This window comes from Chelonoidis abingdonii, chromosome 2, assembly GCF_003597395.2.
Source record: "Chelonoidis abingdonii isolate Lonesome George chromosome 2, CheloAbing_2.0, whole genome shotgun sequence".
Classification (NCBI taxonomy): domain Eukaryota; kingdom Metazoa; phylum Chordata; order Testudines; family Testudinidae; genus Chelonoidis; species Chelonoidis abingdonii.
The window spans coordinates 175580486-175594774 of record NC_133770.1 but is presented as its reverse complement, the minus strand read 5'-3'; the positions used below and the strand labels follow the sequence as shown (position 1 = coordinate 175594774).

General features: G+C 49.0%; 1 protein-coding gene across 2 annotated transcripts in view; it reads right to left on the bottom strand.

Moving 5' to 3' along the window:
• Nucleotides 1-10239, bottom strand: part of GMDS (GDP-mannose 4,6-dehydratase) — a 560814-nt gene extending 550575 nt beyond the window's left edge. The window contains exon 1 of one of the 2 annotated variants that reach the window (XM_032792438.2): nt 9476-10239. In XM_032792438.2, the coding sequence (XP_032648329.1) occupies nt 9476-9574 (99 nt within the window). In that variant the 5' untranslated portion in view covers nt 9575-10239. The remainder of the gene's footprint in view (nt 1-9475) is intronic. The other variant, XM_075062817.1, reaches the window with a different exon arrangement.
• Between the last annotated feature and the right edge of the window lie 4050 nt (nt 10240-14289).

The following is a 14289-nucleotide window of genomic DNA, read 5'->3' as shown; positions in this document are numbered from 1 at the left end:
TAACACAAAATTCTCCCATGTTGGATGCAACACTTTTTTTAGCTAGGAAATTGTCATCTAGAATTATTTAGAAATTCTAAGGATGATGATTTAAATATATGGAGATATACCTCTCAGAGTTAGAAGGGACCTTGAAAGGTCATTGAGTCCAGTCCCCTGCCTCCACCAGCAGGACCAAGTACTGTCCCTGACTCTTTCCCCCAATCCCTAAATGGCCCCCTCAAGGGCTGAACTCACAACCCTGAGTTTAGCAGACCAATGCCCAAACCACTGAGCTATCCCTTGCCTGATGTGCTAGCAGCGTAAGACCTCGAGCATATGTCACTCAAATTGAAGTCCATCATACTCTCACAGCTTTTCCCCCCCTACACATTGCAGACAAGTGCATAATGAGGCAGTTGTCCTGTTTGCTAGTGCGATTTGGTGGTTTGTAGCAGACACCACCTAATACCCCATTTTGTGCTTTACCTGTTAGGACATTTGAATGCTTATGGATCAGATCATTTTCTCAGTTGTCAGTAACCTGGAAACAGGAAATGCCATTTTAGATTGTGTGCCATTCCCCCTCCCTTTTTGCCCACTCAATTTTTCTGAAATAAGTTATATCCATCGATTTTAACATTCCAGTCAGGGAACTGACACCAGGTTTCAGTAACACCAAGACCACCAAATTTATGAATAGGACATCCCTTCTGGCTTCAGCAGGAAAAACATGGCACATCTGTTGCAAGTCACTGCTATTGTTCCACCCTTGGCCATCTCAAAATTGCATGTAGATCTGAACGACACAGTCCCTCTCAACTCTCTGAAACATTTTGGTTAGCTGCCTTTGTTCACAGCTCTGGAGTTCACCTAGCAAATTACTTTTTACACCAAATCTCCCTGATTGCTCCCAGCTCAGCTCCTCACCACCAGGGCGCAATTACTCACAGAGAGCTGAAATAACAGAAGCTTATCAAGGCTTCAAGAGTTGGTTCTAGCCTCATGGCCTTTACAAAGGCACCAACAAACAGAACGGTGTCAGTTGCCTATTCAGTTTGGGGGTGGGGGGGCCCAAGCCATAAATTTCTAGAGAATTAAGCTCACATTTATAGAAGGGATTTTAGTATTTGCAGCTGTGAAATATAACCTTAGAACTATGAACCAAGTGCAAACAAATGGAAGCAACATTCTCATGAGTTTGCATAGCCACAGCTCCACTGCCTTTCCTGCTACTAAGAAGTTACCCAAACAGTAGTCCAAAATTTATAACACTCTGTTCAGTTTCACTGCACATACTAAAAAATCCTACAGGCAGCAATGAAACTCTCAACCTCTAGAGACCAGGCAATTAAAAAAAAAAAGTTGACCTTCTTTAATCAGAGCAGATCTAGACAAGCATAGTAAAGACACCCAAACCCTGTCTACGTAAGCGTTTCAACCAGTGGTCACACAAATAGCAGGACACTTCCAAAAATTGTTAGTACAGACAATGCCCATATGAGCAAAGTGTAATAGGACATAATATTTTGTAAATACTTCTGAAGTAAAATGTATCTTTTCTATACACGTGACACATAGCATCCCCACCTACAGCACCCTCTACCTGCAGGCCCCAGAGCAAGATATGAACCCCCTGCCTCAGTTTACCTCCTACTAAGTCCCCAGAAATAGTCCAAAGAGTCTTTCTCTGTGGAAACAGCCCTTGTGGGCTTAATTTATTGCAAAATAAAGCCCACTGCATATAATGATTCCAAACACTGCAATCCACCAATATACAGCCCTAGCATCCTTCACCGCAACCAGACTCTCCAGCACTGCCCTCTTTGGCCCCCTGGCTTAAGCTCTCCGGTTCTGAGAGCCATCAGACATCACCCTCCGCTGGTCTTAGATATCTGCCCTGTCCACCCTGCTCTGGTATTGGCTCTCTCTGGCTCAGGAGAACAGCTAGCTAGCCCCTCCACTGCTTCCTGTTCATTCCTCTCTCTTCCCAGGGAGAGCCTGGAGAGCTTTCTGCTCTCTGCAGCTTTCCCCAGACACCTCTTCCAGACTTTTCCCAACTGGTTCTCACCAAGGTTTCCCCCATACCCCCTCAGATTCCCGGTCCTTTATAGTCCCCAGGTGCTGGACTGTTCTCTTCACTGGCCAAAGGAGGAGCCCCTGTTCAGGCACAGGGAGCTAGACCTAATTCATTCAAAGAGGCCAGATACCCCGAGACAGCATGGGATTCTGTACTTTTGCACACAAAGGTTAGGTATGAACATACTGAAAGACAACTGTACTGCATTAACAAGTATCCTGACTTTCATATAATTAAAATCAGAGTCCTAATACTGTATTAACAAATGCTTGCTGCATTTGATATAACTTTAAATAAATAATGAAAGTTTAATACAGCTTTTGGAGAAAAGAGTCTATTTAATGCTGACGATGTGCTCAGTGCTGTATAAGAAACTAAGGCAGGGGTTGGCAACCTTTCAGAAGTGGTGTGCCAAGTCTTCATTTATTCACTCTAATTTAAGGTTTCGCATGCCAGTAATAGACCTTCTAAAAATGTTAAAATGTTTCTCTATAAGTCTATAATATATAATTAAACTATTGTTGTATGTAAAGTAAATAAGGTTTTTAAAATGTTTAAGAAGCTTCATTTAAAATTAAAGTAGAACACAGAACCCCCGGGATGGTGGCCAGGACCCAGGCAGCGTGAGCGTCACTGAAAATCAGCTTGTGTGCCGCCTTCGGCACACGTGCCATAGGTTGCCTACCCCTGAACTAAAGGAAAGACTGTACCAGCCCCACTAGTACTATAAATTTCTACCTGAAATGCAAAAACATTACAGATACAGTTTTTGTATTAGTGGGGCATGAAAGAAAAGAATTGTTAGGCTTCCCTGTAATACACCAAATGCAAGAAGGCAATTCTGCGTCACTTCTTCTGAAAAGAAGCACAGAGGGAAGTAACAGCAGGAAGAAAACCACGCATTCCGTCATCCGCATCACTGACAAATATCCCTTGGCAATCTAATACAAATACCAAAAAAAAAAAAAGATATTCAGAATCGTACGCAAGTCAAATGGAAGTTAAATTTGGCAGCAACACAGAACCACTGCAGTATGACTACTGATGGGCCTCCGCATCTGAAGGTTAAACTAAGACTAGCGTTGCAGGAGTCTTGCAGTTCTGGTTTCCATACTGGCAAGAGCACATGAACGTAAGACAAGGAGGAAAGGACAGGTGGTAGGGAGTCTAGGGGGCATATATTTGCTAGTGGCAGAAGAGCCTCCAAAGTAGAAAGCAAGTATCTGAAAGAACTGGAAGAGGAGTATGCACAAATATTTCTTGTATTATATGGCACTTCCTTTCCTTCTATGCATACCAATCTTACATTTTCATGCCCGTAGAGAGGTTCACTCATTTCATGAAGCAGAACATGAAAAAAGTTGGGAAGCGTTACTAGGAATAACAGATGCAGTCATTACAAGTTAGGGACTGATGCACAGGATTTCCTTCAACTTTTAATTTATTATTATTTATAGTGTCATAGGTGAACACAGTGCTTCAAAAATGAAGTGACTAACACTCATGAGAAGTGCCAGAACAGGTAGAAAACTGAAACTGACAGCACAACATCTGTTAATCGTGTGCCTCAACCCTATTCTGGCAGGACCAACTCATTAGAATGAAAAAGTAGGGCATACTCACCCAGGACAGCAGAAGGTGTGAAGACATGCCATCTTTTCAAGAAAGAGAGGAAATGCCAGAAGACAACATAAAGCTGGATACTTATTATCCATAAGGGAGGGAGGTGAAGTAGTCAGAGCCACAATTTTTTCCTACTGACTCTCTTGATAGCATAAGCTTGTATCTGGGCACTTTTAGGGACAGAGGAGCTTCTGAGAAAGAGCTCTTTCCTCTACACTAGATTTCACTGCAGCCAGTGAAAACTCTTTGCTACATGGGATTTCAAGGTAAACAGTTATGATCTGGCCTACTCATGTGTAGTGAGGTGGTGTGGCTCCCCTCCAGCCCAGGGGAGGAAGAGCCCAGTCAGAGGCCAGAGTGGGTGGAGCTAAAGAGCTCTGAGCCCGCCCCTCAAAGGGTCAGGCGCCGACCCGGAACTATAAAGGCCGGCCCTCAGAGTTCAGTCAGGCCCCAGCAGTTGGAGTGAGCAGATGTCCCTCAGGGAGCTTGAGACTGGGAACCTCCTGTGACCCAGGGCAGCCGCCCAGACTGGCCTGAGCTCCCCCGCGCCTCCTACCCGGAGGAGCCACCGCAGCTCCCCCGCGCCTGCTACCCGGAAGAGTCGCCAGACCTACCACCCGGCCGCGATGGGGGGGAGGTCCTTTAGAAGTGGGTGGGCTTTGACCGCCCATCCCTGCTGGATGCCAATAGGACCCAGCTGCGATGAGCCCATGCTCCTGGACCCCGCAAAGGCGGACATCAGGACCCAGGTAGGGCCTGAAGGGGAGTACGGAAGTAGCCCAGGGGCAGCCGACCCCAGTCTGGTTGTAGCCTTACCAGAGCCTATGTCAGTGTGTTGTGGCCAGCATCCCCACTGACTAAGCAGCAGATCTTCAGCCGCTGCTAGGGCCCTGGGTTGGGACGCAGTGGAGTGGGAGGGCCTGCATCCCCCCTGCCACCCAACTCCTGCGTGGCAGACTCCCCCTCTCCCTGGCCTGAGGAAACCAAAGCCTATCATAACTGTTACTACTGCTCAGCCCTGCCTGAGGGCCTGAGCTTCCTGACTCAGTGTTTGCTGCCCTGCCCTGACCTAGTGCTGGGCCTTAACTGTGGTTGTTGCTCAGCTTCCTGACTCAGTGTTCGCTGCTCCGCCCTGACATAGGGCCAGGCTTATAGCGGTTATTATGGCTCAGCCCTGCCGATGGATCTGAGCCCCTTGCCCCCACAGGGCAGGCGATTGCTGTGAGGACTGCCGGGCTGTTTTCCCGGACCCACCGGGGTGTAGTGAGCCGGTGTGGCTCCCCTCCTCCTGCTGGAGAAGGTCGAGTCCCGGCTGCACTTGTGTACATCATCTAAATGCAAAACTTACAAAAAAAATCTCTGAAATATTTTCCATTACTCACTGTATACAGTAACAAACTACAAAGGTTTTTTCCCCTTCCATCCCACTGTTCAAATATACTATAGCCACCACACTTCTACAGGACAAACAAGTTTATCTACTTTCAACTACTTTAGTAACCTCACTGGGAAAAAAGCCAAGACCTGCAGCATCCTTTGCCCAAAGGAAGTACATTCCTGTAGCTGAAAAACCAGCTGGATCAGAGAATTTGCTTATCATGTACCTGTTATATTTGTTCTCCATACACTGTGTCAGTCTCTTTAATACGGATGTTCCAATTTAATTATGCAACTAATCCAGACCTACAAGTTATACCATTATTCTACAACAACCTTAAATCTAGTTAAGAATAAAAGGCTAACTAATACTCAAATCAGCCTAGAACTAAACTAGACCCCAATCTCAGAAAAACCAACTTGTCTTTAAAACTTAGTGTATACTATTTTTGATTTATGATTTTTTTTGACAGACTGTATATTTTGATTTTTCTTTGTTTTAATTTAAGACTTTAGCACCAGCAAAAGATACCAGGTGGGCACTCCTAGAGAAGGAAGTCCTCCATCTACAGAGCAGGTGCAGCAAATACATGTTCTAGCATTCACGTAAAAATTGCTGCAATAATCAATCTGTGTGGGACAAAATACGCCTGCTCAACAATGCATGTACAAAGCAGGAGTGGCAAAAGAAATCGAACAGCGTTTAATAGAGTTGCAGCAATGTGCCTAGTAATTTTAGCAAAGGATTTTAACACAGTAAACAAAGCTTTTGTAAGGATTACGCTTATATTCCCTATTCCACCTCCCCCAACCTCACCTGCAACCACAGGCTCTAGTGACTTTTCAGAAATAGGACCAAAAGGAGGCAGGCTCTGATACCACTACTTTCTCTTCTACCTCCAACATCTTTGCTTAATTGTTTGTTTGAAGGCCTAGACAGGCAGAAATAAGAGCATTTCAGCCAGTATACAGGAGTCCAGTATAGAGGAGAAGTCAGAAAGTTGCTGGGAAAAGTAATAGTCTGTGTGAAGAGGTGGGGGCAACTGAATTAATGAAGAAAAATCTTCAATTTTTGATTTGTCTAAGGAGCAATGAGAAAAAGAAACCCAGATTCTGAGACACAGGACAATATACTTATGCTATGCTCCCAATTCAGACTTATGCTAGACTACCTGAAAATTTAGAGCTACAATAGCTGGGATGTTTGAGTACCTTTACAAAAAGGGGCTCTAAATCCTACCTGCTCTAACCCTCCTTTCCCCCATCCTCCCATCGCCAACACCTTACTACTACCTCCACAGCCACTTCACTCCGTTCTGCAGAGACAGAACAAGTGAGCAAAAGAGCTGATGTGAAATATATAAAACTCAAATGTGACCTTGCAGCACACAGCACAAAAGGAAGCCTACCTAACAGTTTTGCAGAGGGAGACATCCATGTCTGTTGCAGAGCCCGAGGAAGTTTGGTCTTACCACTAAGTTGCATTCGTGGAAGGGGAACAAACTGGAAACTGGACTGCTGATTCACTTTCAAGCTGTCACATTGCCCTTTAGGCCCAGGGAACCACAACCTTCTGAAGTAAACCTGAGTTTGACTTAGAGGAAGAACATTTCATCTGTCCTGGGCTCAAAAGGTGCCTGAAGATGCAACAGCTTTTAGTTTGGTTTGGGGGTGGGCATGAGGGAGGGGAAAGAGTGGAAAAGGGCTCCTAGCTCCATTACCCTGATTCTTGTGTTACTGAGTCTCTCACAGAGGTATGGAATTCCCACTATGCCCACGCTGGTGTAGGTGAGGCCAAGAGAATGCTGCTTCTCAGAGGAAGAAGGGCCTGTGCAACACAAGGGGCACGCAGGATAATTTCAGTGCTGTGACTGCTCCAAACACCTCTTTTGAGGAGTTGCTGCAACTAGTTAGACGTTTCCCTGTGAAGGTTAATCAGCCAGACTGATAAGCATTTAGTGCCGAAATCTGCTTGGCATCAATTGGTTTGAGCCGCCTAATTATGCAGAAGGATAGGGAAGCTACCCAGTTTCTAAATTCCACAAGCAAAAAGCTTGAAGGACTAGAGAGGCCTGGGAAAGACAACCAAAGAGGAAGATCAAATACAAAGGAACAGTGCAACCAGCCAAAGGAAATAGGCAGGATTTTTCCCTCTTCTGGGGGTTGGATGTGAGAAGGGAAGAGGCTGCTGCTGCTCCTCCATGCAGTTTCAGAAATACTAGAAATATCTACGTATGTTCTGTGGTTGTGTGCTTTGGCAGTCATTCACTCTCCCAAATCATCCCCCACTAATGTTAAACATGACAAGCCCAAGGCTTGCTTTCAAGTCCTTTATTCTCTTTGCCCTTCACAAGGTTAACTGACACCTTATAAATCACTGGCAGTCCACTGTAGTTTCCAATTTGTGTCCTCTACACATCCTGTTTACAAGGATGACAAGAATGTATTCACAAAGAAGTGGAAATGTTACCTGTACATGGGTCACTGATTGTCCCCTACTGGAAATTAACAGTTTGTTGGTTTGGGGGCAATTTAAACTGAGTAAATGCATTTAGGGTAAAGCAGTGTTTCCCAAACTTGAGATGCCGCTTGTGTAGGGAAAGCCCCTGGCAGGCCGGGTCGGTTTGTTTACCTGCCGCATCTGCAGGTCTGGCCGATTGTGGCTCCCACTGGCAGTGGTTCACTGCTCCAGGCCAATGGGAGCTGCTGGAAGCAGCGTGGGCCGAGGGACGTACTGGCCGCCGCTTCCAGCAGCTACCATTGGCCTGGAGTGGCGAACCGTGGCCAGTGGGAGCCGTGATCGGCCAGACCCACAGATGCGGCAGGTAAACAAACTGATCCAGCCTGCCAGGGGCTTTCCCTACACAATCTGCTTCCCAAGGTTGGGAAACGCTGGAGTAAAGGAAAGCATTTCCTGTAAATAACAATACCAGGTTGGATTATCTGAGTCCTGCTACCGAACATGTACATTTATTAGCCTTTATGGCAACAGTGTTGCCAGATGCAAGGTTATGAAAGTGAGATGATATGGGCAAGGTCATGCTATTTAGACTAAGTGTCAAGACCAGCATTTGTTCTTATTTTTGAGCTCTCAGAGAAGCTGCAAGCCCCATGCCTCTCTCAATGTGCGTTTCTTACACTACTACATACTACATTATGGGTACTTTGGAAGAATGTCTCCCACCAAAAGAGCCTGCCAGGAAGTTGTTATGATGTCAGGTGAATATACCTATTCTGCAACAATTCCAAAAAGGAGGCCAAGGCACAGTGAAAGGAATTCCGCAACATTTTTGTTCTGTCCAGCTCTAGTCTCAGAATAGGGCTCACACTTCCTGGTATAAGGGCTGCTGTAAACAAAGACTCAGATACATGTATTTGTATTAAAAGATTCCTAAGAATTATAGTTTTTGCTGCAACTCTGCAATAGTCTCTTCCTTCTACAAGGCAGCAATATCTAGTGCACAGAACAAGGGACTATGGATTAGGTTATATTGCCAACTCTATCATTAGACTGTTATGTGGGTTTGGACGAGCCACCTAAGCCAATTTTTGCAAAAGCTCCTGCTAGTTTTGGTGTTCAACTTGAGACGGACATTCCAAAACGCTGAGCCCTCACAGCTCTCATTATTTCAACTGGAGTCATAGGCATTCAACATCTGCGATGGGGGGGGGGGGGGAAAGAAAGAGAGAGAAATCTAGCTCTAGGCACCTCAATTTAGATCCAATAATTAGCAGCCATAAAGAAGCACTGTATCAAATTTCAACTGCAAGGAAGTTTGTTTCATTGGGGAAGTGATTATATTTTACCTGCAAAGCTACACCTGGCCACCAAGTTAAGAAAACAATGTTCCCTCATTCTTGTATGGAAAAGCAATCCTTTGCCTGTCAAGCCAAAAAACATATTCCTATTGCAGCAGCCTTTAATGTTTTTCTTCATTCATCTCCCAAGAATTGTGTCTTGTAAATCAAGTGCTCACAGATAAACTGTATATTAAGATCCAGGTGACTTCATTTTTGCATGTAAACAGCACAGGATGGGCTACACTAAAAGTTGTAAAACTGTAGAAAACAGGAGATGAGACACTGTTCTTACATACCTGTTGCAAATGTTTCTTTCCTCTCTTCAGTAATAACAGTTAAGGATGAAGTTGGGCCAAATATGGTTTGGTAAGTAATAGCGGTCCTTATTTCTAGTAGAGTATCAATGCAATACATACTGATGGACAGCAGGGAGCTGACACATGCTGAGCAGTGTGGCAATAGACAGCTTACTGTACTTAGCTAACAAATCAAGCAGAGACACGTGTAGATAGAGGCAATCCACGTGTCACTAACCCCTGACCCTGCCTAACGACTGGGGTAGAAGAAAGAAGCAATTACATTTGTATTCTTCTCCAGTCCCCCCCAAACACTTACTTGGCCAGTGATGCCCGTGATGAGAGCCACATTCCTGGGATTCATGTCTGCACAGTCCCCTACAGTGAGTGCAGAGCTGGGGCAGGCGTCCTGTGCCATAAGTCTGGAGGGGAGGGGCCCAGTTCCTGGCACTGCGGTTTAGCAGGAGTTGGGAGGAGACCGTGACCAAGGTGCAAGAGGTGGAGCAGGGAGTAAAGATGATAAGAGAAGGACCTGCGCTGCAGCCGCTTGTGGGAGGAGCAGGGCGGACAAGGTGTTGGATGCGGTGACGTGGGCTGCTGGGGCTGGCAAGGGCATGGGCTGCACGGTGCTGCCTGGACCAAAGATGAAGAGTTGGAAACTGAGCTACTGCAAGGGGGCGGGGTCTGCCCAAGCTCCTACTACTGCTGGCTACTAGGGCATTTCCGTGCAGCCGCACAGGTGCAGCCCCGCGCGCCGCGCCGCTCCCGGCAGCAGCCCCAGGCTCGCTCGCGCTAGGATTTCGGGTTCGCACTCCCAAGCGCGCGCGCCCTCCCTCGCTCCCCGGCTTGAAAAGCAGCCGCGGCGGCCTCCGCCAACCAATCAGGAGCAGCGTAGATTCCTTAATAAGACAAAAGCCCGGGCACAGAACCCGGCAGTGTCGGGTGGTGGGGCCGCTGATTGGATAATGGGGTACGGTGGGGGCGGGGCTGCTTCAGGTCTCAAGCCGGCTCCGGGGGCAGCTGCAGGCACCGCCAAAAGCAAGACCCGACTTCCTGATGCAGCACCGAGGCGGCGGCAAATGCAAAGAGCGACATCAGCCCAGCCGAACGGCTGCGCCTGGAGCCCACCGCGCCCCCTGCAGCGTGGAGGAGCGAGCCTCTGCAGGTAGCCGTAAGCGCCCCCGCCCAGGCAGGCACCACTTCCCGCTCTGATTAGCCTGCAGAGGCACAGCCCCTGTTCCCCGAGCTGGCCCCCGTGCGGGACCGTGCCACAGGGGGAACTAGCAGAGGCAAAGGGCGGGACGGCGGCAGGAGAAGGCGGGAATATCGCGGAGCGGCCCTTGCAGTCAGCTCTGAGCGGGCAGCGCCACTGCCCAGGAGAGGGACGTGGGACCCTGGACAAGGGCAAAGCCACCGATGCTTCTGGTGCTCTCGGATCTGCCCGCGGAGGCTGCTGGAGAAAAGAGGGCTGCGCTGTGCCTGCTACGTATTCAAAACTCAGGAGTCCATCTATCAAGACTGCTCATTGTACAACAAGGATGATCAGGCCCTTTTTATTTACCTTTAAGGTGCCCTGAATTTGCATTTTCAAGCTTTTCACTGCAGCCATGAGAAGACTGTAAGAGTCCCTCCCTGCTCACTGACAAAGGGCCCACTCTAGTCCAAGGGTATGTCTACACTATGGGATTATTCCGATTTTACAGAAACCGGTTTTGTAAAACAGATTGTATAAAGTCGAGTGCACGCGGCCACACAAAGCACAATAATTCAGTGGTGTGTGTCCATGTACCAAGGCTAGTGTCGATTTCTGGAGCGTTGCACTGTGGGTAGCTATCCCTTAGCTATCCCATAGTTCCCACAGTCTTCCCCGCCCATTGGTACTCTGGGTTGAGATCCCAATGCATGATGGGGCAAAAACAGTGTCGCAGGTGATTCTGGGTAAATGTCGTCACTCAGTCCTTCCTCTGTGAAAGCAACAGCAGACAATTATTTCGCGCCCTTTTTCTCTGGATTGCCCTGGGAGATGCCATAGCATGGCAACCATGGAGCCCGTTTTGCCTTTTGTCACTGTCACCGTATGTCCTTATGTGTACTGGATGCTGCTGACAGAGGCGGTACTGCAGTGCTACACAGCAGCATTCATTTGCCTTTGCAAGGTAGCAGAGATGGTTACCATCCCTATTGTGTCTGCCATTGTAAATTGGCGATGAGATGATGGTTATCAGTCATTTTGCACCGTTTGCAATTGGAACTTGGCGATGCTGGTCATCAGTCCTTTTATACTGTCTGCTGCTGTCATGGGTGCTCCTGGCTGGCCTTGCTGAAGTCGGCTGGGGGCGCATGGACAAAAATGGGAATGACTCCCTGGGTCATTCCCTTCTTTATGTTTTGTCTAAAAATAGAGTCAGTCCTGCCTAGAGTATGGGGCAAGTGTACTGGAGAACCAGAGAGCAGAGCTGCTCTGGGTTAGAGCCCCAGAGATCCCGCAGAAATGATGAGCTGCATGCCACGCTAGGGGGTGCCCCTGCAACAACCCCACCTGTTGCTTCCCTCCTCCTCCAACCCTCCTGGGCTACTGTGTCAGTGTCCCCCAATTTGTGTGATGAAGTAATAAAGAATGCAGGAATAAGAAACACTGAGTTTTTAGTGAGATAAAATGAAGGCGAGGCAGCCTCCAGCTGCTATGATAGTCCAGGCAGGACATTAAAGGGGGTAGGGGAAGAGGAGCGCAGCCTCCTGTTGCTGTGATGAGGACGGTTACCAAGCCTTTTGTACCGTCTGCCAGGAATGATAGGGAGTCATTCCCATTTTTACCAGGCGCCCCCGGCTGACCTCACCGAGGCCAGCCAGGAGCACTCACAGGCTGATGAGGATGATGGCTACCGTCATTTTGCACCATCTGCCCCCGGGAAGGGGATGCTGATGTTCAGCGCTTCTGCACCCCGTCTCCCAGCAGCATGCAGTAGACATAGGGTGACATTGAAAAAAGGTGAGAAACGATTTTTTCCCCTTTTCTTTCGGGGGGGGGGGGAGAAGGGTGTAAATTGACAACATACACCCGGGAAAATGATTTTGACCCTTCAGGTATTGGGAGCTCAGCCAAGAATGCAAATGCTTTTCAGAGACTGCGGGGACTGTGGAATAGCTGGAGTTCTCAGTACCCCCTCCCTCCCTCCATGAGCGTCCATTTGGTTCTTTGGCTTTCCGTTACGCTTGTCACGCAGCACTGCTGGGTCCCTGCTGTGACCTCTGTCTATCATAGCCTGGAGATTTTTTCAAATGCTGTGTCATTTCATCTTCTGCAACAGAGCTCTGATAGAACAGATTTGTCTCCCCATACAGCAATCAGATGCAGTATCTCCCGTACGGTCCATGCTGGAGCTCTTTTTGGATTTGGGACTGCATCGCCACCCGTGCTGATCAGAGCTCCATGCTGGACAAACAGGAAATGAAATTCAAAAGTTCGTGGGGCTTTTCCTGCCTACCTGGCCAGTGCATCTGAGTTCAGATTGCTTTCCAGAGCGGTCACAATGATGCACTGGCACTCGTCGGGGAGGAGTACAGAAATCAATTTAAAGAGCCCTTTCTATCAATATAAAAGGCTTCATTGTGTGGACTGGTACAGGGTTAATTTGGTTTAACACTTCTAAATTTGGTTTAATTGCGTAGTGTAGACCAGGCCTAAGTCACAGCATGCCTGCCTAACACACTCACTGCTATCCCAAACACCATGTGTCACAATTAAGGAAGGCTACAATTTAGTCACGGGAGTCACAGATTCTGTGATGTCTAAGACGTAAGGAGGCGGAGGGGGACTGTGCACCCTTGCACTGCTATTGGGGCCGGAACCAGGACAACGCTGCAGCCCCTGCCCGGCAGCTTCTGCAGCCCCAGCTGCACGGTGTCCCAAGCCGGGCTGCAGCAGGGGCCATGCGCCCCAGTTCTGGGGGCCTGGGTTTGATGGGGGTTGCAGCCAGGCCCACTTTCCACCAGGGACTGCAGCTGGGGCAGTGCAACCCAGACCTCCAAGTTTAGGGGAATAGAGGCAGCTGCCGGGGCTGTGTGCCTTAGCCCCACGGCATCCAGGGCTTGGCAGGGTCTGCCAGGGGCTACAGCTGGGCTATGCAACCCAGTCCTGCAACATCCCAAGCTTGGGGGTGCAGGGCTGTAACAGGGCCTGTGCACCCCAGTCCCAAGCTTGGTGGGAATTGTGCACATCCCTCATTCCCAGGACTGTGCGCTCCTTCAGCCACAGCCGGGGCTTGGCAGGGGCTATGCACCCAGCCTGCAGCTGTGACCAGATCTGGAGTGGGGCTATGCATCCCGTGGGAGGGAGGTGCAGGGGGGAGAGAAGTGAAATTCTGGAACAGCCTTCCAAGAGGGAAAAAGGGCCCTTTAAATTGCTGCCAGAGCCCCAGTACTTTTTGCCACCCCAAAGTGGTGAGGGAAGGGGGAAGCCACGAGTGCAGTCGGTCACACTTTGGTGGCAGCTCCACCGTGCCGCTTTCTTCTTCGGTGGCAGGCCCTTTGAAAGACCCGCCGCTGAAGAGCTGGATGTGCTGCCCCTTCCCCTTGGCCACCCCCAAGCACCTGCTTGCTGTGCTGGTGCCGGGAGTCGGCCCTGCCTAGGTAGCAGAGGTGGCCAGGACCCCCAGGGGTCCAGTGGCAATTAAGGGCCTGGGGCTCTGCTGCAGTAGCAGCGACTGGGAGCCCCTGGTCCTTCAAATCACCACAGGAGCCCCGCTGCCACTAGCCCGGGACTCCAGCAGCAGGGCTCAGACGGCGATTTAAAGGGCCCAGGGTGGTAGCAACGGGGCTCCAGTCGCTGCTACTGCCCCAGGCCCTTTAAATCTCTGCCGGCTCCAGCAGCAGGGCTCAGGTGGCGATTTAAAGGGCTCAGGGCTCTGGCCACCACTACCACCTTGGGCCCTTTAGATTGCTGCCAGAGCCCCGCTGCTGGAGCTGGCAGAGATTTAAAGGGCCTGGGGCAGTAACGGTGGCTGGAGCCCCATGCCCTTTAATTTGCCGCTAAAGCCCTGCTGCAGTGGTGGCAGCAGCAGGGACCCACGCAGCTCAGTCAGCAATTTAAAGGGCCTGTGGTAGTGGCAGCTGGCGCACTGGGCCCTATAAATG